This window comes from Artemia sp. Qi Xiang Cuo, chromosome 7 (genome assembly GCF_049724085.1).
Source record: "Artemia sp. Qi Xiang Cuo chromosome 7, ASM4972408v1, whole genome shotgun sequence".
Taxonomy (NCBI): Eukaryota; Metazoa; Arthropoda; class Branchiopoda; order Anostraca; family Artemiidae; genus Artemia; species Artemia sp. Qi Xiang Cuo.
In genome coordinates, this window is record NC_142800.1 from 6,080,718 (window position 1) to 6,103,507 (window position 22,790).

Consider the following 22,790-nt stretch of genomic DNA (forward strand, 5'->3'; position numbering starts at 1 on the left):
CGACGACTACTGCCACTACTACTGAAGATAAGTATATTATGGTGAAACTTTCAGGGAATGCTAAAGAGAATATTGAACTTAATTAAAACACACTATATGGATTTAGGCTGTCAAAAGGGCGTAACATATGCAGGGTTTTAATATGCAGCGCTATTGCGCTGCATATTAAAACCCAAATATTTAAATATACTTTTCTCTACCAATGAAAAAACTGATGTCAATCAAAAACAAACAGAAATTAGCTTAAAAAACTTTCCACAGAAGTAGTTTTTTTACAGAAAAGCAAAGAGCTATTATAAACCAAAAATTATAGAAACAAAGTAAAATAATCTTAAAAGAGTAAAATTATCACAAATCACGGTCAATAAATAAATAAAACCAAAAACGCACAAAAACTACAATAAGTACTAAAGTCGAAATCAAAACGAACAAAAAATAAAATTAGTAGGGCTCAATCCCCCCCCCCCCCCACCATGCCTTCTATAGACAAGAACATAATTTGCATATTGTTCAAAACAAAATAGGTTTAAAACGTTTTCTCTTTTTTTTTGTTTAATAAATGCAAAATTGTTAAGACTTTCAGAATTAGATGTCAGTATATGTTTAAACTAAATCGTTTATCCATATTCATTTGTAATTTTTTTTTCAGTGGTTGTGATGGTATTTTGTTCAATATTTTGAGGAATAGAAATATTCAGCATGAACTAAGGATCACTAAAGTAGAAATTATGTTCTGGTCTTTAAAAGGCATGGAGGGTGTCAGCCCCAGTCATTTTAGTTTCTATTCTTTTTAGTCCGACTTGGTTATTTATTGTAATTTGTGCTCTTTTTGGATTTCATTTGTTTATTGATGGTGATTTGCGGTAGCTTCACGCTTGGAAAATTATTTGACTTTATTTCTGCTTATTTTTCGTTTAATGTAGCTCTTTACTTTTCTTTGAATAGGTTAATTTGTGATTTTTCTTTTTTAATCTATTATAAGTAACAGCGCAAATACAGTCTCGAAAGGGATTTTAAGCGAACTCTACCCTTCATCTGAAGAACTTGTGGATCGTAATGAAGCAGACAAAACTGTTAGAAATCAAATTGAATTGTCCCTAATTTTAGCACATGAGGTGTCAAGAGCTAATAAGTGAAATCTGTCCTCAAATGAAAACCCATGGATTGCGATCTGGAAAGATTAAAGAGAGCACATTCCACTGGTGACAGCCTTGCAGGAAGCAAGTCTTCTTATCGATGGGTCTGGTTGTCAGTGATAAAAAGATCCTCATTTGTTAAAAGCAATCACCCTGAAAAGACTTTTTTCACCAGTAGAGAGTCTTTTAATTTTCAGACAGTTTCGAAACTTTTAAGTTTCACCATCAAAAGTATAGACCTAAAATGGAAGAACAATAAAAAACATTCTCCGGCATACATGGGCTACTGAAATTGATTTCATTGAGCATAGCAACAAGTATAATGAAAACAGAAACCCGTATAGAAGTGAACGCTACCGTTTGTTGAAAAGAGAGGGATTAAACAAAAGACTCTTGAGATTTTCCGTGCTGATCCTAGCAATTGATTCTAAGGTTTGTTAAGCGTTGCTTGTGCCATATTTTTCGTGAACTTACATTTGTCATTATGCAGTACTTGTCAGAGGAGTTCTAAAGGGATGTAAAGGACTTTTCGGTTTACTCAGATTTGAAAGATATGTCACTCGGGGTATATTAAAACAAAGTTTTAAACTTCTTCTTGGAAAGAAAAATTGCCTTCAAATGGGTGGCGTGCCAAAATTTTTGCAAGGCGCAGCTATTTACCACCCAAAAGAAAACCGATGTGGCGTCTGTGTTTATCATGCAGGCTTTTATTTGGTGGATCTTTTTTTGTGAAATCCCATATAAAACTGGCCTAGCTCCTCAACTCCATGTTCCAGTTTCTGCAATGTAAAAAAAAAAAAACATTGACCACTTTATATTTTAATTTCGGATTGTAACCCCCACACAATAAACTCTTCAAAATAATTTTCTAATGTGCCTTAAACCACGGACTAACATCATTAGTAATACCCAGTTTCACCATATCTTCAAGAAAACTGTCAAACTTGATATACACACTAGGATAGTTCAATGCCTTGAATCCAAAGAATATTACTGAAAGACATTCCTTTAAATTGCAGTGAGCTGTAATAGACCGACACTCAACGTTAAGATATAGAAAAAGGATGATGGCTAAAGAGTTTGGGCTGAAAAGTTCTTAAGTTAATACAAAAAAGAAGGATCTGACTTTTATCGCAAAACTGGTCAGTTGGAGATTTGTATTGTGTTTTTGTCTGTGACGGGCCAAATTATACTTACCTGAGTCCAGTTGTCGCACGTTCACAAGCTTGTTTGTTGGCATCCTTCGTCGTGGAACTTCCGTTGAAGAAGTAAAAGAGAAACTTGGAGTCTTGGACCAGCTCTAGCACATTTAGATGGACATAAAAACTACGATTTTTATCTTTACAGCTCTTTCTATAAGCCCTGGAATATTAGGTAGACTTCCTACTCATCAAAAATGTGCAAATGAGAACTGTTCAGGTGAGACTTTGTTGAATTTTTGTAATTAGGGTAGGGTAGCCTATTTATCAAGACAGTTAGCCTAGAGGAAATACTATCTTCCCTGCCTCAGATTATAAAATCTGATATGTTTGGTAAAATTCTAGGTAAAGTTCTATGAAATCATATTATTGAGTGAGAAATAAAGTGAATACACCATTCAATGCCTTTTTTTATGCTGATAGGGTAAGACACCCAGTAGTCGGCCACCTGCCTATTCTTGGACAGAATGTAACTAACAGGGAACCTAGCTCTAGGCTAATGTGCTTAGAAAGTTTTTATACAAAGCTGGTTTCCCTGGTCACTTAGATATCCATATATCTAAGCAACAATTTCAATTTGTCGCTTTCTTTGTCTAAAATTAAAATAGTCTGCTAAGTGACCAGTTTAGTGACCACTAAGTTTAGTACCACTAAGTGACCACATTAGCCTAGAGCTAGGTTCCCTGTTAGTTACATTCTGTCTGAGAATAGGCAGGTGGCCAACTACTGGGTGTCTTACCCTAACAAATATAGGCTAATAATCATTTCTATCCGAAATGATTTTCAGCCCCCCCCATATAAAACCCTAACCTCCCCCGTAATGGGACGATATAGGGGGGGGGGGGGCTGAAATTTATTTCCGATAGACATTCTTATTATATTTGTAATAAGAATAAAAAAGGGGGTCAATATATACTAAATCATAGTATTGAGTTAGGACTAAAGTGAATACACCATTTGATGCCCTCTTTTATGCTGATTATGAATATAATAATTATTTCTATCGGAAATGAATTTCAGCCCCCCCCCCCCTATATATGCCAGTCAATATATACCAAATCATATTATTGAGTTAGTCTTCTCTCTTAGCATTTGTCTTCTCTCTTCATAACCATTTTGTTACATAATTGACATAATTAAATTTATGTACTAAGTACTAAATTTAGCATTTAACAAATTAAATTAAATCAAATTAAAGAGTTAATGCTAAAACATGGTTCTTGTGACTTGTCGTTTGTGTTTAATTAGCAAGTCTGGTTTGTTTAATGCTCACAATAATTCAGTATGCCTTATGAATTGGTGATAGAAAATTTCCAGTTGCTACTTTGTGTTTTTGCTCATTGAAAGCAGAAGAAATGTATTTATATACACACATTATAAAAAATGAAGTAACCCCGTTGTTTAATGTAGCATGATATATAAGATAATAACAAAGAATAATATGGAATATAATTAATTCAAAAGATTAGCTGCATAAAAATATAGTTTAGAAGCTATTATACAATTTAAAAGCTTCAGATTCAATTAAAAACTGTTAAACTATTTTCAAATATAAAAATAAAACAACTTCCAATACAGTTGTTGAAGGGCGGCAAAGGGTTAAAGGGGGACAAAACAACTTAAAACATAAATGCAAAAAAAAAGGAAAAAATACAAAGGGTGCCATTTGTTTTTCTGTTCTTTTTATTGTCGGATTGCCTTAAAAAAAATAGGGGCAAAAAACATCCGTATACTGAGTTTTGGTCAAGACAGTGGTGGATGTATTGACTCAAAAGGTGATGCAGCATTCTTCACGGATATTGTGACACTCTCCTAAGAAAATTCTTTCTAAATAAAACGGATGCCTTTTGGAGTTTTCCTTTTGGAGTTTGTATATTAGCAATTGATTGTTTCATATTTGCGTAATAAAATATTTAATTTTTCTCAGAATTATTTGGATTAATTCTATGTATGCTATTTTGTGCACTAGTCAAAATCAATTTCATCCAATTCTGAAATCTTTCTTTAGTAATTTTCTCCTTCTTGCGCCATTTATCAATAAATAAATTTAAATCATTCTTTAATCCCCTAAGAATACTTACTGGCTTTATGTGGTAGGAAATACGGAATTTAGCCCCCATTTTCATCTTATTTTGAAGATCAAGATGCTTTTTAATGGACAAATCCCCAGTTACAACATGTTCGTAGGTATGTGCCCCATGTTGGGAATCACGGCCATAGAGAGATGATATGCAATTTTTCAAAGAAATAAAATCGTTTCTGTTTTATATGTTCTTATACACACGATACCACAGATCGGGGTGAACTTGAATAATTCCATATTAAAGGAATGTATCATCACTATTGTACAGATGAAATTAAACATCCTGTGATGATTGTGGTGGACAATTCAACTCATCAAAATGATTTATAAGAATAACCGCATTGTTGTAACCCTTCCTAACTTTTCAGCCCCCCCTAGGAATAAAATTTGATGCCTTTTTTTATGCTGATTACGAATATAAAACGCATTTCTATTAGAAATGAGTTTCAGCCCCCCCCCCTATATAGACCCAGTCAGGGTTAGGTTAGGGTAGGTATAGAGAGGGGGGGGGGCTGAAATTCATTTACGACAGAAATGCTTATTATATTCGTGATCAGCATAAAAAAAAGGCATCGAATGGTGTATTAACTTTATTTGAAACTCAATAATATGATTTGGTATTTATTGACTTATATAGCCTACCAATTCAGGGTTAGGTAAGGTTGGGTTAGGTGTCGCATATAGAGGGGAGAGGGGCATACATGTTTGTTCGATATAAATGCTTAACATATTTTTAATCAGCATAAAAAAAGGCAACATATGATATATTAGCTTTAGTCATGAATCAAACAAATGATTTGTTAGATATTTACCCAAAATGCATTGAATGGTGTATTCACTTTTGTCCTAACTCAATAATATGATTTTGTAGAACTTTACCAAATTCTAGACAAGTTACTTTTCACTATCTATAAAAGTGGTTAGGCCTAGGCTAAAAAAATTAAACTTTCAGGGATACATCCACAGACTAAAGTGTGTCCCAAGAAGGATTTTGAAGTACCTAACTCTACTCCTTCTCCCTCGAGAGGGTACCAATCTTTGATGACCTTTAAAAATCTTTGTTTTATAAAGTCAAATCTTGCAAAATAGAGCTACTTAAATGAAGTAGCCTACAAGAAAAGTATTTTCAGCATTGCAACTTTTCTCAATCCCAATTTGTGAAGTTTCAAAGATCTGCAAATATATTGTATGAGAGACCAAGAGAGGAAAGGAACTAACAAATGAAAAATAAAATCAAATAGGTGAGAAGAGAAAATGAGGATTGTGTCTGCCAGCAGCAAAATATGAAGACAAAGAACAAGCAAATATTTTGACAAGGACCTCCGCCAAGTTCTCCTCAGTGCTTAAAAAAAAAAAAAAAATATAGATAGATGACCACTCATTATGGGTTGGCTTTCTGTATATAGAAAATTCAGTAAAGATCTACCAAATCATATTATTGAGTTAGGAATAAAGTGAATACACCATTCGATGCCTTTTTTTATGCTGATTACAAATATAATAATCATTTCTATCAGAAATGAATTTCAGCACCCCCCCCATATATGCCAATTCAGGGTTAGGTTAGGTTGTAGAAATATGTATCCTGAATTGGCATATATAGGGGGGCTGAAATTCATTTTTAATATAAATGATTAGTATATTTGTAATCAGCTTAAAAAAAGGCATTGAGTGGTATATTCACTTTATGCATAAGTCAATAATATGATTTGGTAGAACTTTACCAGAATTTCAAGGCTAGAAGCAGTTTTTATAATCAAAACATCCAAGAAAGGCAGTTTACCTGTATCTCCAAGTTCTATTGTGAACTGGAGATTCAAACCAAAAGAGTTCAAATATGCCAAAAAATCTCTTAGAGAGTCTTGTCAATGTTCCCAAACAGAAAGGATATCATCAATGAAACAAAACCAGATAGAGTGTTTTAAGTGGAAACTATTCAAAGCAGACTGTTCTATGAAATCTATGTAAAAATTTGCAAATAAGGAGACAAAACAATGCCTATGCATAGGCCTATGATGTTAAAAAAAAATTAAATCTCTAATTCACAGTGGAAGATTCAAGAAAGCTGCTTTTCTTGGGTGTTTTAATTATAAAAAAATATACTCCTAGCCTTGAATTTTCTATATATAGAAAGCCGACCCATAATGATTAGTATCTACATTTCCAGTCAAATCACCCTCCTTCTGTGAAAAGAGGGGTAATAATCTCTTTAGTCAGTTCTAAAAAAGTTCATGTAATCATGTAAATTCTCAATTAAAATATGTCAAAGATATTATATTCTGCAATGGCTACCCAATAAACTTAATTGAAAATATCATAGATAGACAATTAAAAAAGATAAAACAAAAAAACAGGGAGCCCATCCCCATTGATTTAGTTATTCCAGCAATTGAGAACAAAACCACCACCACTTTACCATAGATCTCAAAATTCTCCAACCAACTTAGAAAAAAAAGAATCTTTCTGTTTCTTTCAAAACTGAACAAAAAGTTGAACATTTTTCAACTCAGGAAAAGATAAAACTGACCATCCCCATTGATATGTTTTAAAATTTTACTCAGATAACAGGAATTACATTCTCAGAACTAAACCCAGAGAAAAAGAAACTGAAGATTAAGGTATAATGCTGTTTTGTCAAAATTCCAATAGATATAGGCCTAGACTTGTCAAGTAGGCAAATTTCTAATACATGGATATCAGAAGGGCATTGAAATGGTAGCTTGGTAATAGCCTACCTTCCCAGAGTATGTTTTTAGCCCTGGAATTATTACTGATAGTTTTATTTTCCTAACCTAACCACTTTCTGATATAAAAAAAAGTATCTTGTCTAAAATTTGACCCAATACTCATACATGGCCTTTTTGTAAACTAAACACCACAATAACAATAAAAAGCAACAGGTTATCCTACCATTTGATTCCCTAGTCAACACTGTTTTTGACCTGCATTTTGTAGGTTAATTGATTTTTGTAATTTTGGTATTCAATAGGCAGTTCCTAACATTGAACTACATTCAAAAGTACCTTTTTAAACTTATTGTGATTTATTATTTAGTTATTTTGCTTCAGAGATGAATAAATTGCAATGTCTCTTGTTAACAATTGAAATTTTTTAGTCACCTCATTAATCTGTAAGTATAAACTAACTGCATTCAGTAGAGCCCAATAATTATGTTTAGTCAGTAGGTCTAAGTTGTAGCAACTGATTCAAATAAGCTCTAATGAATATTGGGACTTATGGATAAAGGTATAATATACTAAAGGATAGAAATCAAATAGAAAAAAGACACATCACTTGGGTCTCTATTCAAATAGCCTATTACAAATATGATAATTACTCTCATTATATTTACACTATTCCTCTCACCCTACTGAGGCCAGCTATAGCCCTAGGCCATATATAAAACTGTGCTGATGTTGTGAGTTGTTTTTTTTGTGTGTGCTTATTGCTCATCACCAGTTGGTTCACAATGTCAGATGAAGTTAATCTGAATAAATGGTAAAATTCTAGTTCAGGAGGGACTTCTTGTTATCTTGGAAAGTAGTTGAATTAGATGAATGAAATGTTCAGGATTAAATCCAGGGGCAAAATGTACCTGGGAAGGGAAGGAATTGCCAAGCTACTTTGTTTACCCTTTTCTGATTTCTAGGGCTTAGAAGATTGATTAGGCTACACGATAGGTCCATACCTATTTGAATTCTGACAAAAAAAAATTACTTTACTTGGTGTCAAAATATTACGTCTTATGGTGTATTTAATGGTAACAAAGATGTGATTGTTGATCACCAAGAAACTGCCATTTTGTTAGCAGGTCTAATTCAAAAACCACTTCATTGCATTGCATAATTATTTGTAAATATTTTATAACCCTTTGCATAAAGAGGAATTTACCTGCCCTGAAATATATTACAATCAATAGAAAGTTCAATCAGTTAATATAAAAACCTCCTGAAGCCATGCTGAACAATATGTGCTCACAAGTCACTCCACATGATAGGAAATAAATTTCAAAATAATATAGCTTTGAAGTTTGCTAGCACCTGGGCTGTAAAGGTCAAGGGTTTGAAATCCCTTGATTAAAATATCCCTCATTGTAGGCTTGCTGAACACCTTGCTATCATATTTCAAATATATCTGCACACTTTAGTTTAGGTACTGGGGTTCACAAGTTATATGTCTCTAAAGGTTGTTCTTCTCTGTTACCTTGACCCAAGTTACTTGCCCATTAAGTTTCAAGTGTACTGAGCATTTTTGTGAAGTGGTTGGAGAAGGGCAGTTTGCTTTTAAAAATCGTCATTGTCAATGCATTGTAAGATCGTCATTGTCAATGACTTGTCATAAAAATCGTCATTGTCAAATGCATTAAAAATCGTCATTGTCAATGCCTCTAAAAATCGTCATTGTCAATGCATTTAAGACAATCAATGTAATACAACTATCTTGTTTTCTGCTGAAAAAGTTGCTGGTGTTGAAGGGGCTAAAGACCTACTTTATGCCTCCAATCACATAAATAAAAAGGTCTTATTTGATTCCAATTCAAATAAGGTGCAACTTACCTATCATTCTACTAAAAAGAATTACAGAGAGGAGGTATTAGGGGATGTTGGTAGGTCAATGGCTGATTTTGTGCCTCAAATCATGCAGATTAAGAATTTTTATGTGTTTTAAATTTAAAGAAGCTTGCCCCTCTACTATAAAAAAAGCTGGCAATAGGAAGGGTTGCTAAAGGGGCCAATGGCCTGCTTTGATTTTCAAATCTTATAAATTAAAATTCCTTGCATAGATTTAGTTCAAATAACACATGCAATTTGACATGTTGACCCTTTCACATTTTTTGTTTGTTTTGTTGTTTATTGACTTTTAAGTGCATGTTCATGCCACCTGGGCTTGTGATAGTCATTTCTCAAAAAAAAATCTCATCTAATGCGTTGCTTGTGGTTCTGTTAAAAATCTGGTATTTGGAGGGCAAGGGGCTGTTGGAGTTGCCAAGGTTCCTTTTTGTGCCTTAATTAATATATATTGAAGAGGTGAACATTTTGGGAGAGCAAATTGGTTTCAAACACTCAAAGAGCTAGTAATTTTGCCTTCCAGTTTTAGAGCCTTAACTACTGTTTGATTACACACTTATTCCCTAGAAATTCAGGCAGTCCAAGAAACTAAACTAAACTCTGCATCTCCTCTCTTTTGTTAGGTTTTGCCTCACATATCCAAGGGAATGACAGGCTTGACCATTTGGCCAGAGCAGGTGATGGATCCGGTGGCCCTTGGTATCTGTGCAGAGGGTCTTTGTGGATGCTTAGCAATGGGATATGTAAATGCATGTTCTGTAGGTGGGAGCATCAAAGATATTTGTGGTGAAGGTGGTGCTACAGATAGTAACATGTTTCCTTCAGCTCCAACTGATGGACTGTTAGAAGTGGGCCTTGATGAGAAATGGCAAGAGTCATCTGTTGTGGTACTTATGGGCTACAGGGGGGTCATCATTTAGGCTCATTCAGGGCTTGGTTTGTTGTTGGCTCCTTCAGTACATTGAGCCATTTTGAGTTTTCACCAGGTATGAGCAAGGAATATCTTCAAAGGCTGTGGTTATCAATGTTTTTTCCAATTTTTTCTTGTTGCTAAGTTTGACCCATACTGGTTGCCCTGCCTTTAGGGTAGTCATTGAATTAGCTGTTCTGTCATGGTATGATTTCTAAAAAGTTTTGTTTTTTCATTTGTTGACTTTGAATGATGAATAAGGGACAATTTTTGGTTCAAGCTGTGATGAAATCACTGGTAGTATTGAACAGAGCTGATGACTCATCAGTAATTCTGCAGGCAAATGCTGTCCATCATCAATTGGTGTATTTCAATATTCAAGAATGGGTAAGTATGGATCTGAGTTGTTTTTCTAGTGCCTTTGACATGAGTTTTTTGAAGTTTGAACTGCTTTTTCAACAAGTTCATTACCTTGGGCGTATTTTGGACTGCTCGTTTTGTGACTGATGTCCCACAGTTTGGTAAAATTGTTGAATTCTGATGACACAAAATTAGGGGCATTATCAGATTTGAGTCTTTTTGGTATTCCATGGTGACTGAACTGGCTTTTCAATTTTGTAATGATGGCTGATGAGGTTAATGATTCTAGTTTATTGAGTCCAAAGAATTGACAATAGTGGTCAATTGTGATGAGGTAGCCGTGACTCTGCCAATCAAAGATGTCAATGGCCATATGTTCCCAAAGCAACTTTGGAATTTTGGAGCATAAAAGCGGCTCTTGTTGCTGATTGCCACAATATGTGTTGCAAGCGTCACACCTGGATATGAGGAAAGTGATGTCTTTTGTGATACCAGGTCAGAAAATGGTAGTCCTAGAATGCTGCTTGGTTATGGCTATACCCAGATGCAATACATGCAGTTTGCACAGGATGTTAGGCTGCATGGATTAGGGAATTACAACTCTAGTCCCTTTCAGAATTATGCCTTGGTTGATGACCAGTTTGTCTCAGTGGTTCCAGAAGGTCAAGCAGCTGGAGTCACATTGTTCTCGAGAATAGGGTCATCCATCCAGTATAGTTTGGCTCAATTTTCTGAATTCATTCAAGGTTGCTCTCCTGATTTCTTCCATCTTGTTGTTGGATATTGGTAAGTTTTTGAAAAGTGCATGGACAAAAACTTCTGTTTTTTGTTCACTTCCTATGTCCACTTCTGATGTATGTAACGGGTATTTCAGATCCTGGTCTATATACAAATTTCAAAATATATGGTTGGATTGATAGCATCATGTGTTGAGGTTGTGGTGGCACTTTTGATATTGGCTTGACCAGGATGCTTTCTAATGGCTTTTGGTCTGTTGTCACTGTCACAGTTTAATCATATATGTACTGATGGAAATGCTTGCATCCAAATACAAATGTGACAACTTCCTTCTCTATCTGTGAATATTGCTGCTCAGTTTCACTGAGTGAACATAAGCCAAAGGCGACAATGTTTTTGTTAACTGATAGTACTGCACCTAAACTGTGCTTTGATGTATCTACCTTGATCTCTATGTCTTTGATTTAGGGTTGAAGTAGGCTAATTTTTTGCACAAGGCTGATTTTATCTTATCAAGTGCCTGTTCATGAGCTGTTTGCCATTTGTACTGATCAGCGTGTGCTAAATCTCTCAGGGTTTTGTTCAGTGATGACAAGTTTGGTATGTACCTAGACCGGTATTTTAACATACCTAATAGTTTTTGCAATTGGTCATTGTTTTTAAGGGGTGGCATTTCGGAAATGGCCTCAGTTTTCTCAGGGTTGGTTTATAATTACACAAGCCCAGGTGGCTTATAATTATGGAGATATGGCGTTTTGATACCTGACTGACAATATAAAAGTTTTCTGACTAATTTTTTTTCAAATTGACTTTACTTAAGAAAAGGAGCACAAAAAAAAATGTGAAACCCACAAAATCAGCAAATTTTTGTATTTGTCTAATGACTATATCTGGCCTCATTAATGGTGAGGGGGGGGGGGGCTTTGACCCAACTATGTCAGCAGTATTTAGTGTCTTTGGGAAGAACACTGAATCAAGTCTCTCTTCTTTTTCTGTCTGACTTCTCATAAACTTACTCTCTTACTCTAAATCTTACTCCCATCATAAACTTACTCTCTAAAAGTAAGCAAAGTTTATTTTTAAGACAAAATTTTAGAGTTTTACACAAATTCCCAAGTAAAAGTCATGCAAAATTCCTATCAAGAGCTGAAAAACTAAAGCCAATGAAAAAGAAATTGAAAACTTAAAATTAATGTAAGATGGGTTCTAGGCGTTTACCACCCCTGGAAAATACCCCCCCCCCCCGGTAAATACCACCTGAAAAATACCCCCCATGGAAAATAAGGCTTTCCAAATTTGAGAATTTTATTTGAGTTTTATTTTTTTAATTTCTGTATGGGGGAAGAAATGTTGGTACTTGTGTATTATGCACTGCTCACTCAGGTTTACACTGTGTGAAATTCGAGAACACACTGTTTTTTTTGTTAGTCTCTTTTTTACTTTAGAAATAAAATCGGGCTATAGATTTGCACATTACGGGGGGGGGGGTAAAGTATGGTGGATCTGCATGCAAAATGTGTTTGGTACAATTATTCTGGATATTCATAGATAGACAAATAAGTGTATTTTAAAGCCAAATATATGGCCATGAACACAGTAAAATAACATAAAAGGATGTAGTGAATGGGGGGTTAGCCCCTGGAAAATACCCAATGCGGAAAATCCCCCCTCCCTTGAAAATGTCCCCCTCATGAAAAATATCCCCGCAGAAAATACCCCCTCCTTAGAAAATACCCTCCCCCCCCTGTGGAAAATAATGTTTCTAAATTTGAAACTTTTATTTGTTTTTTTTTTTTGTTTTGTTGAAAAGTGCTAAGGAGCAGGAAAAAACGGAATTTACACACCAGAAGTATCTTAAAAACTTAAAAAAAAAAACAACACAGATCCATTTGTGTTGAAAAGACTTCCATATGAACTTTTGCAATTTATGATGATCGCTGATCAAAGCTTATGTCATTTATGCCATTCATTTATGTTATTTTACTGTGTTCATTGCCATATATTTGGCTTTAAAATACACTTATTTATTTATCTATCTAATATGCAGAATAGTTGTACCAAACATATTTTGCATGCAGAGCTGCTATACTTTACCCCCCCCCCCCTTACTTACTTACTTTATTTTCGGCGGGAATAAGACAATGAACTTTCCTGTCTGGCACCAAAGGATCTTGGGATGACTTCTAACAACCACTTGGACCTGTTGGCTGCAGCTTCTCTGGCAATCTTCAGCCAGGTTCTTATGGAGGGGATGCTCCTAAAAACTTCAGAGAGGGCTCATTTGATTGGAAATTGAAAGTTCTAGTTCAGTTTTGAGAGTCAAAAGAAATTGGACTGCAACTACCCCCCCCCCCACGCCCCTGTTTTCCCAAATGCATCCAATAAAAATTTTGAGATAGCCATTAGGTTAAAAATTGTTCAAAAGTCAGATAACAAAAACTAAGGTGTCAACACCGACGTTGTAAGTTATGCCCTGGGGCACATGTGCTTCATTATGAAAGGGATGCTTGTATAAACTTTAGAGAGGGCTCATTTGATTGGAAATTGAAATTTCAAGTTCACTTTTAATAGTCAAAAGATATCTGAGGGAAACTAGCCCCCCCCACGCCTTCTTTTTCCAAATCCATCTGATAAAAATTCTGAGATAGACATTTTGTTAAAAATGGTTCAAAGGTTGGATAAGAAAAACTTCAGTGTTAATACAATCCCCCAGGGCCAATGGAAAGGCGTTCTAAGCTATGCCTTAAGAGATGCTTGTATAAACTTCATAGAGGGCTCATTTGATTGGAAATTGAAATTTATAGTTCACTATTTAAGAGTGGATTTAAGGGCAGCTATTCCCCCCCCCAAGCCCCGTTTTACCCCTGCCCGTTTTACCCCATGCCCTTTTTCCCCCAAACCCGTCCGCTACAAATTTTGTGATAGCCAGTTTTTTTAAAAATTGTTCAAAAATTAGATAACAAAAACTTCATGTCAACACAACTCCCCAGGGCCCAGGGGGTAGGCATGGTAAGTGTTTTCCTGGGGGTGTATATGGTTCTTATGAAAGGGATGCTTGTATAAACTTCAGAAAGGGCTTATTTGATCGGAAATTGAAAGTTCTAGTTCACTTTTTAAGCGTCAAAAGATATCTAAGAGCAACTAGCCCCCTCTCCCCCCCCCCCCACACACAATCTTCTTTCCTTAAGCCCATCCGATAAAAATTTTAAAATAGCCATTTCATTAAAATGGATGGATGGCTTGGCTCAGATATTTCCTTGCTGAATTATCTGTTTTTGTCTTTCCCTTCTTTTTTTCCAGTTGAAAATCACCCTCATATTCCGGGTTATTTTTTAATTACATACTTTTTTTCAATTTTTTTATAAAAAATTACGTATAGCTAATCTGGCCTTAGAATGTATTTGCTAAAAGTTAAGGAGTCAATATGTCTTATCTTTTGTTAAGTCATCCTCTCAGGAGCCAACATGACAAGAAATTTTAGCATCTGAGCATTTGATATTCCCTGAAAACAAGGATTAGTGCCAAAAAAACAAGTTACATGTTTTTTTTCATTAATAAATAAATAGTGTCTTAGAAGTTAACTTGAATAAACCTAAACAGAAATAGAATTAAGATCAGTCTCATTGCTACAATCCCTTATAACTTGGAATAACCTCAAATAAGGGCCAGGAAAAAAGAAGTTTACCAACTGAAGACTGACCTAGTCAATTTTGTGGTTAAATGTTTCTATATGCCTATTTATAAGGATTGTAGAAACATTAAAATGTCAGTGTGACCACCTCTGTGATAGTTTGCCCCAAAAACTCATTATTGCTTATCATTTGGCTCAATCAATTGACAGTTAACATAATAATATTGAAATAATAATCACAATAAGAAAATGACTCCTTTCTTTTATTAATTAAAAAAACTTTCTGAAACATAAGTTTTTCAAAGAAAAGTAAAGGCCATTTTAAACTTAAGCTCAGCAGATACAAATACCTGTTAAAATTCAAACTCAAAACGACCAGAAATTACGTTAAGAGAATAAATGAAACCCAAAACGAACAGAAATTAAATAAACAATCATAGCAAAAAACATACAAGTAATAATATAAATGAATAAATAGATCTTAAAGCAAGTAATGCTTAGATTGAATAAGAAAATCAAGCTTAAAACGAAAAAAAATATTTTGCTATTGAAGTATAAATGAAACTTAAAACAAACAGAAATTAAATAAACAATCAATGCAAACAAACATACAATAGATATTAACGTAAATGAATAAATAAATCTCAAACGAGTGAAAACTAATTTGAATATGCAAATCAAACTTGAAACAAACAAAAAGCACTACAAACAAGAGTTTGGGTATCGCCTCCTTCTCTCACTATAAAAGTCTAAAACCTACTGCGTCATTGTCACTTTACTGAAAACTATATGAGTCTTGAACAGTCTTGGAAAATATAAAGAACATTAAATTGAAAATTTTATGTATAACGAAATTAATTTTTGAAAGATCTATCAGGTCGAGAATTTATTTCACTGTAGTTTTATCGTTATTTTAAATGCTGTAAGAACTGGAAAAGAAAACATTTGTAATATAATTCATTTTCAGAGAATCGCCAATGACGCAGTAGGCTTTTGGTTTTTATTTACAATTAAGGAAGGGTGCAGTATCCAAACTCTTGTTTGTAGTGAAACTATATTTGTCTTCAGCAACTTTAGAAAGAGCTAATAAATTAAGCTGAATATTTGATTTATAATGATATTAATTGCTGAAAGCTCATCAGTTCAAAGTTTTACTATAATTTTAATTTTTATCTTAAATGTTAAGTAAAAAAGAAAATATTTGTAATAAAATTTTTTTTCAGTAAAGCACCAATGACGCAGTAGGTTTTAGACTTTTATTTAGCAATAAAAGCTTTCTGGCCGTCCTGATAGCGGTAATGAAGATTGATCGCGTCAAGTCTAAAATTATACCTTAAACTGTGAACTTACACTTTATAGGTACTCCGATAGTGCCGCTTATAGCGCTAAAGATTGTGTCAACTAGGCTAGCGCCGCCCTCAATTAATGGGAGAAAATTGAATATGTAGACATATAAATGTGGCCTCTTTTTTTCTCGAGCTATCTGGAGATCCGATTCCCTGGGAGCGTTTACCTTGGAGACATGTGAACTAATTACCTAAAATTAGACTAGATGCAGACATATAAAATGAAATAAACACAGATAAAAAAGGCAATAGATTTATTGAACTTACATACTTAGGTGCACAGCAATGGGTCACTTCAAATGACAATAACGGTGACAACGATGGAAGAATATAAGAATTTTGTCTGAGTGGTTTTGACTCTGACTTACCAATAATCCCCAAAAGTATTTCTACCCCACTATCAAACATAGCTCTTCAGTCCTGCGCCGTGATGATTTAGACGTTCACACGGTTTCTATCGTTTAAACTTCCTTAGAAATATTGTACGTAGCATAATTTTTATTACTCACTCTCTTAGCGAAATCTAAAGCCTGGATAGTGCTGTTCTTTGTCTGGGGGTCACTGCACTTTTCTCTTTGCTGATTAAGGACTTCATTTTTGAAACTAGGTTTAATTTAAATTTAGGAAATCGGAATTCTCTTTAGAAAGAAGGAACTTTATTTTGGTATTTTAAATACATCGCATTTTACTCATGGTACATATTACCCTTCCCATCAGTTAATGACGCCCCGTCATTAGTAACTGCTCGCCTTTGGGCTTTTAAAATGTTCGCCATTTATTAACTATTGCTTCTACATAATTATTTTATATTTATGTTATGGCTTAATCAGGAGTGCTAAAAATTTTCTATATTATTTTTATTATTTTATTCTATATCCCTATATAAAATTCATCTACCGGACTAAGATTCTTCATGGTCCTAGGCTAGCTACTATACTAAAGATTTTTTTTTAATTCAATTTTTACAAGGCCTTTTTTTTTGATTTTGCTGTGTATATGACATACTGCATCATATCAACACTACGTTAAATGAATAACCTTATAATACTACACCTAATTCCGCTAGAACATCTAGCGGTACATACAGGAATGATTTATAACAAACAATATTGGATGTACCATATTCACTGGTAACATTAAAACACTTTCACTATTGGGATTTTTGAGTTATCAAAGTTATTAGGAAGTGACATATGTAAATTCACATCTATTTCATCACCTTCGAGTCCTTAGTGTACTCCATCCTTCTGATGCAAATTATTGTCCTTCACTCCTTTTGTCTTGGCAAAAATTTTGAAGCATTTACGTTATGGTTTCTTCATGGAACAGTTCGAGCCTGATTGTGTTCACATGACAAGTTTTCTTTAATTGTCAACTGGGAAATGATGATTCCCACTACAGGTCTTGGCATATGCTATCAGGGTTCATTCTCACCAGCCCTTTTTTTTATAGTTCATAGGGTGCCTTATCATTAAGGGGTCGCACACTGGGAGTGCGTTTATTTTCTTCTCAGCATATAATTTTTAGGATATTTTTGGGCACATAGGGAATGTATTCTCGCGGAAAATTGTTCATTTGTGCCTTTTATAAAATTGTTAGCTCATGGCTTGCGTCGATTAGCCTTTGCGGTGATTCCTAGGTTAATCACGGGGTAATTGAAGTTTGGATTTGGAACGGGTTGTCATCAAATTATACTGACTTTTAACATATTGTCTTTAACTTCAACTTCAAACATCTTCAAATATCATTTAATTTCAAATATCGTTAAATATCGTTTATCTTGTACTGATCGATGGGGTTTTCAGAATTAAACTTCAAAATGTCTTTAACTTCAACTTCGAATATCTTCAAATGTCTGTAAATATCATTTAACTTCAAATATCGTTAAATATCATTTAACTTCAAATATCATCACTATGCTGTCAAATGATTCAGAGGTCCATAATGAGTATCAAGGGCGATATCTCTGTGTTTATATCTTGTACTGACCGATGGGGTTCTCAGAATTTATTTGATTATGTAGTTCGTTAAGGCCCTGGATACTGAGATTCAAATATAATGTTACCTGATACGTAGTATGGTTCATGGTCGAAGAAACAACGATCAAAGGTAACTTTTGCTCTCGTGGACGAAGCCGGGATGAAAATTGCATGGAGTCTATGGTGAGTACTCTTCGTTGGTTGAGATATGATGAAAATAGATGCTACTAGGTTGTATCTGTGCTGGGCAACACATTGTAATGCTCAATATCCAATGTATCCATCCACTTCCTGTAATATAAATAACGAGGCAGAATCACACGTTATTTAAATTAAATATTTATAGTACAAATAAGTCACTTATTAATTGGGTTATAATAAAACGACATGATTCCCATTGGGAAATTCAATACATAGAAGTTTCTTCTAAGTTGTTATAGCCTAACGACGTTATAAAATATTAATTCTTCAACTTTAAGTGTGGTCTCTTATTATACTTTCTAATATACACTACTACATACACTCTATTTTAACTTATTTCCACGCTTATTTAATTTCACATTAAGTTTAAGATAATCATTTAAACAGAGTTTATGCTACATGGTTAATTTTGAGTTCTAATTTTACAATCTATTTTATGCCTACGTTGGTCACGCACGTCCGTGCTGTTTAAGAAACGCATGTGCAGCGTCATAACCACACAGCTTTACGTAAACAATACTACAATGAGGGGAAACGGCACAGTAAGGACGAGTGGAGACCTTATTCCCACTCGTTTTTTAGTTTTGTACCTATTTCATGCACTAGACGTTTTATTGGGATTCGGAGTTTAGACTATGCGTTTCTGCTATTTATCCTTGGACTTCTCTTGGTTTTCACTTTCATAGTCTCAGGATTTTTCCGTAATCACAAGTCAATATTGGTGCCTCATATTTGCTTTTCGAATAAGGTAATTAGATGCAGGATTTCCAAGCTTGCCCGCGTTGATTCCAGTTGATGCTTGGCAAAAAACATAAGCGTAATGAAAAACTGACATCAATATCTTATTAGAAGGCGATTGTTTGAGCAAACTATGCAGCAATACATAAATAAATGTGATATTAAAGTCTTATTAGAAACTGTTAAGCGAAAAACACCTTCACATTATTAGGGAATTCCTTGTGGGTTTTACCTAGTCGCCATTGGACATACACAGGGTTTGAATCCATATATCTTAACTGATCAAATGGTTTTAAAATTTTACATATTATTATTGAGATATAATTCCACATCCGCCGTGAAATTCTACATATAAACGTACAAATAGCCAAATATAGATAAAGTTCGGATCGGATTTTTTGTATCCCTCAGTTTAAAAGTATTTTTGCCCCTCATATTGACTGGTGGCCCATACATTAGGACTGCCTCTATACATTCTCCAGCTTATAATGTGTAACCCTAATGAGTCATACTTAGTTACCATTTGATGTATACAGGGTTTTCTTACGCAAACTTCAACCAATCAAATGATTTCAAAATTTAAGCATCACTTTTGAGCTTTACAACAAATACCTGAATGCTCCATTTGCACTAGATTTATCTCAATTTATTATAATTAAACTGCTTTAAATCAAATTCAATTCAGTTTGAAAAAAAATTAAATATAGCTCAATTTAGTCAAACTCAATTGCTCTAAAACATGAACACGGTGTCTGTGTAATGTACTGATGTTTTACCCTTGTTTCCTCCCCAGGCTTCCCACAAAACTTGGTCCATCTTTTTAGATTTGATTACACAACTTAATACTGAGTAGGGGATGATTTCCATAGTTTATTTGTAGAATATAAGTTGGATTCCATGGAGGAGTATAGGAATGGTATCCCCTACACACCGAATAAAACACGGTCGGTAGGGGAGACCGAACCTCCCCTCCCCATGATATAAGTTCCGTTATTGATCTCGATAACTTGGTACATTATAGGTTATCCAACTGATTAATTCAAATTTATAGGGGTATAGTTGATTTTCGTAAGCTAGTACCTAGTAGGCAGAATGTGCCACACAGGACCTAAAAACCACTATTTGTTACCATCGGTCGACCATGAGCTTCTCACCTTGGGCCTTTCCCCCTGATCGCTTACGTTTTGACTTCAATTATATTAGTATTTTTTTTTTTTCATTAATATTGACTTGGTTGACATTACTTGCACAAGTTTAAGTTTATTATGGTGGATCACAAGTTGATTTTCATAAGGGATTTGAAATTTTTCTTTACATTAATTAGGGATATTTCCATCTGTCAGGTTTTTTAACCGTTCTGCCTGACTGCGTCGCCATTTTCTCCTCGGCATTTTGTGGTTTTTTCTTTTTCGGTATTCCTAACAAAATAAGGTAGAACTTTTAACTTCGTTTTTTCAATTGCTATTGCCCTTATAATTTCGTTTGTTTCCCGTTATTGAATAAAGATGTTAGCTTTGCCTTTCTTACGTCCTTTAACACTGTTTGTTCTGATTTACCACCAGACTCTTCAGAGCTTGTTTCCGATGAATCCGGATTAGAACTCTTAGAGATGGCACTTTTTGAGGTATCACCTGCCCTTCCTTCGTAAATTTCTACTCCTCTGGAAGTAGAAGGTTTATTCCCTAAGTCCTCGTCTTGAGTCTTCAACTCGGGAGATTTGAAAGATCCTTGAGAGCTTTGGGAGGAATCGAGAGTTTTTGCGGGGTTCCTCCATTGTTTGAAGGCTATGTCTTCAGGGGGATGGGGCATTCTTTGCACTAGGGTTTCCCTCCATGAAGTCCACTGTTTAGGTTTGACCTTGGACACAGTTATATCATGATATTGACCTTGCTGGTCATCCTTTGGAGTTTTATTCCCGGGCAATGTAATTTGACTAGTTTTTATGGGAAAATTTATGAAATCCATGGCTTCTCACAGGTTTGTTTTAGTTAAATCTTTGGGAGGAGTTTTCTTTACAGTCATACCGGGGGTTTCTACAGCTCTGTTTAATTCTTCCTGCAATGACAGGGGCCTTTCTATTGGTGTTGCAGGGGAAACCATATCGTCTGGAAATCTTTTGGGGGGACATGGGGTCGAAATTCTATCGGGGAACAATTGAGTTTTTGGAGATATTGTATAATCTAAATCTCCTGCGCTCGCCGATGAATAACTTTTTGGACTTTTTGGCGTTTTTATTCTTACTGGTATTAGGGATTTTTTTTTCTGGGATAACTAGATTTTTCACAGCTAAAATTTCTTCAAAATTCTCCTCATCACTGTCATTCTCGAAGTAGTCTTGCTTGAAATTAAAGGGTTTTAGCTCTGCCAATCTTGACCTAGGGGGCTCATTTTCTGCATCTGACGAATCGGTAGAGGAGGGATGTGATACCCATCTCTATTGAAATTTGGCTCTTTTTATTCGGCTAACATGCGCCTTGTAAGTTCTTCCACTATCGGGGTTTTCCATTTTAAAAGTATAATCGTTATCGTACCTTTTGACTATTCTGTACGGTCCAGAATACTTGTTGGAAATTTTTTTTCCTTCCGTTTTTGCCTTGTTCTTTAGGTAAACGAAGTCTCCTACTTTGAAACTTATACTCTCCTTGACTTTGGGTTGGTTTCTTAGCTCTTGGTTTATTTTACATTTTTTCAACTCTTGCCTAACTACTTTATAAGTTTTCCTCATCCTATTTATGAATTCGTGTTTGTAATCTTCCGAGCTATTATAACACTGCCGAGATTCAATAATTTCATTATATGGGATTCTAAAATCGACCAAAAAGTAAATAAAATGGATTGTCTTTGGTCGTTTCGGAATAAGCAGTATTGATTACGTTTGTTAAATAAGGTAAGAATTTATCCCAGTCGCTCCTGTTGTCTTTCGTATAAATACTTAATACGCTCAAAAATATTTTATGCCTGTTTTCTATTTTACCATTAGCTTGTGGGTGGTACAGGGCTGTCACCATTTTCGCTATATTGAGAAAACTCATCGAGTCTTTTGTTACTTTGGAAAAAAAATCGCCCCTGTTGTCACTCAAAATTTTATTAGGAATTCCAAATTGTAAAAATAATATTTATAACGCCTTACTTGTGTCATAAGCACCTTGTTTTTTCTATTATTTTTCAGAAGTAAATCCTGAAAAATGATTTATAACAAAAAGAATACAAGTATAACCTCTACTAGAAACAGGTAAGGCTCCACTTTTTCCGTTTGAGTCAAATGAGATGATATCGAAGGGTTACTTTGCCACTGGGATCCGTCCAAATGGAGGATTAGGATACGCTGAAGGGATTTGTCTTAAGTTGTATGCTTTGCATGTACTTACAAATTCTTTAAGTTTTGTCATTGCAGATGGCACTTAGAAATACTGGTTTAGCTTATGGAACGTTTTCATAACTCCTAACTGCCAACTTTTATCTGAATGAAAATATTGAACTGCAGGCCCTATTCAGTTTTATGGTAATGCAAGTATTATTGAGGTTTGATTTCTATTTGTCTCAGCATTCACGATTCTACATAGTATCTCTTCATCAAAATCATAGTAAAAATTATTTATATCTTTTCTAAGAGTTTTGAATTTATCCAGTAGCGCATCATCATTCAAAAAATAATCGATTAGTTCTACACACATTGCGTCCTTTTTTTGCTTTCTTTTTATATTTTCCAAATATAAGGGACAATATTTAAGCTTATTTTCTTTTACTGTGTCTTTGACTTTGTTTTTCTTATGTTTGTGTTTGCTCTTAGCATTGATAGCCTTAACTTCATTTTCCTTGGCTTTTGAAGCAGTATTTTCTGGGTATCTACTTAAAAAGTCACAATGTGCGTGCTCTTTACCATTTAGGTGTTAAAACTCAA

At 34.6% G+C, this 22,790-nt stretch overlaps 1 protein-coding gene across 1 annotated transcript in view; it reads left to right on the top strand.

The window, feature by feature from the left end:
• The first annotated feature begins 2,417 nt into the window (after nt 1–2,417).
• LOC148949890 (uncharacterized) overlaps nt 2,418–22,790 on the top strand; it is a 141,589-nt gene continuing 121,216 nt past the window's right edge. Inside the window, exon 1 of the mRNA XM_089091982.1 lies at nt 2,418–2,555. Coding sequence (XP_088948108.1) covers nt 2,450–2,555 — 106 coding nt within the window. The 5' untranslated portion in view covers nt 2,418–2,449. The remainder of the gene's footprint in view (nt 2,556–22,790) is intronic.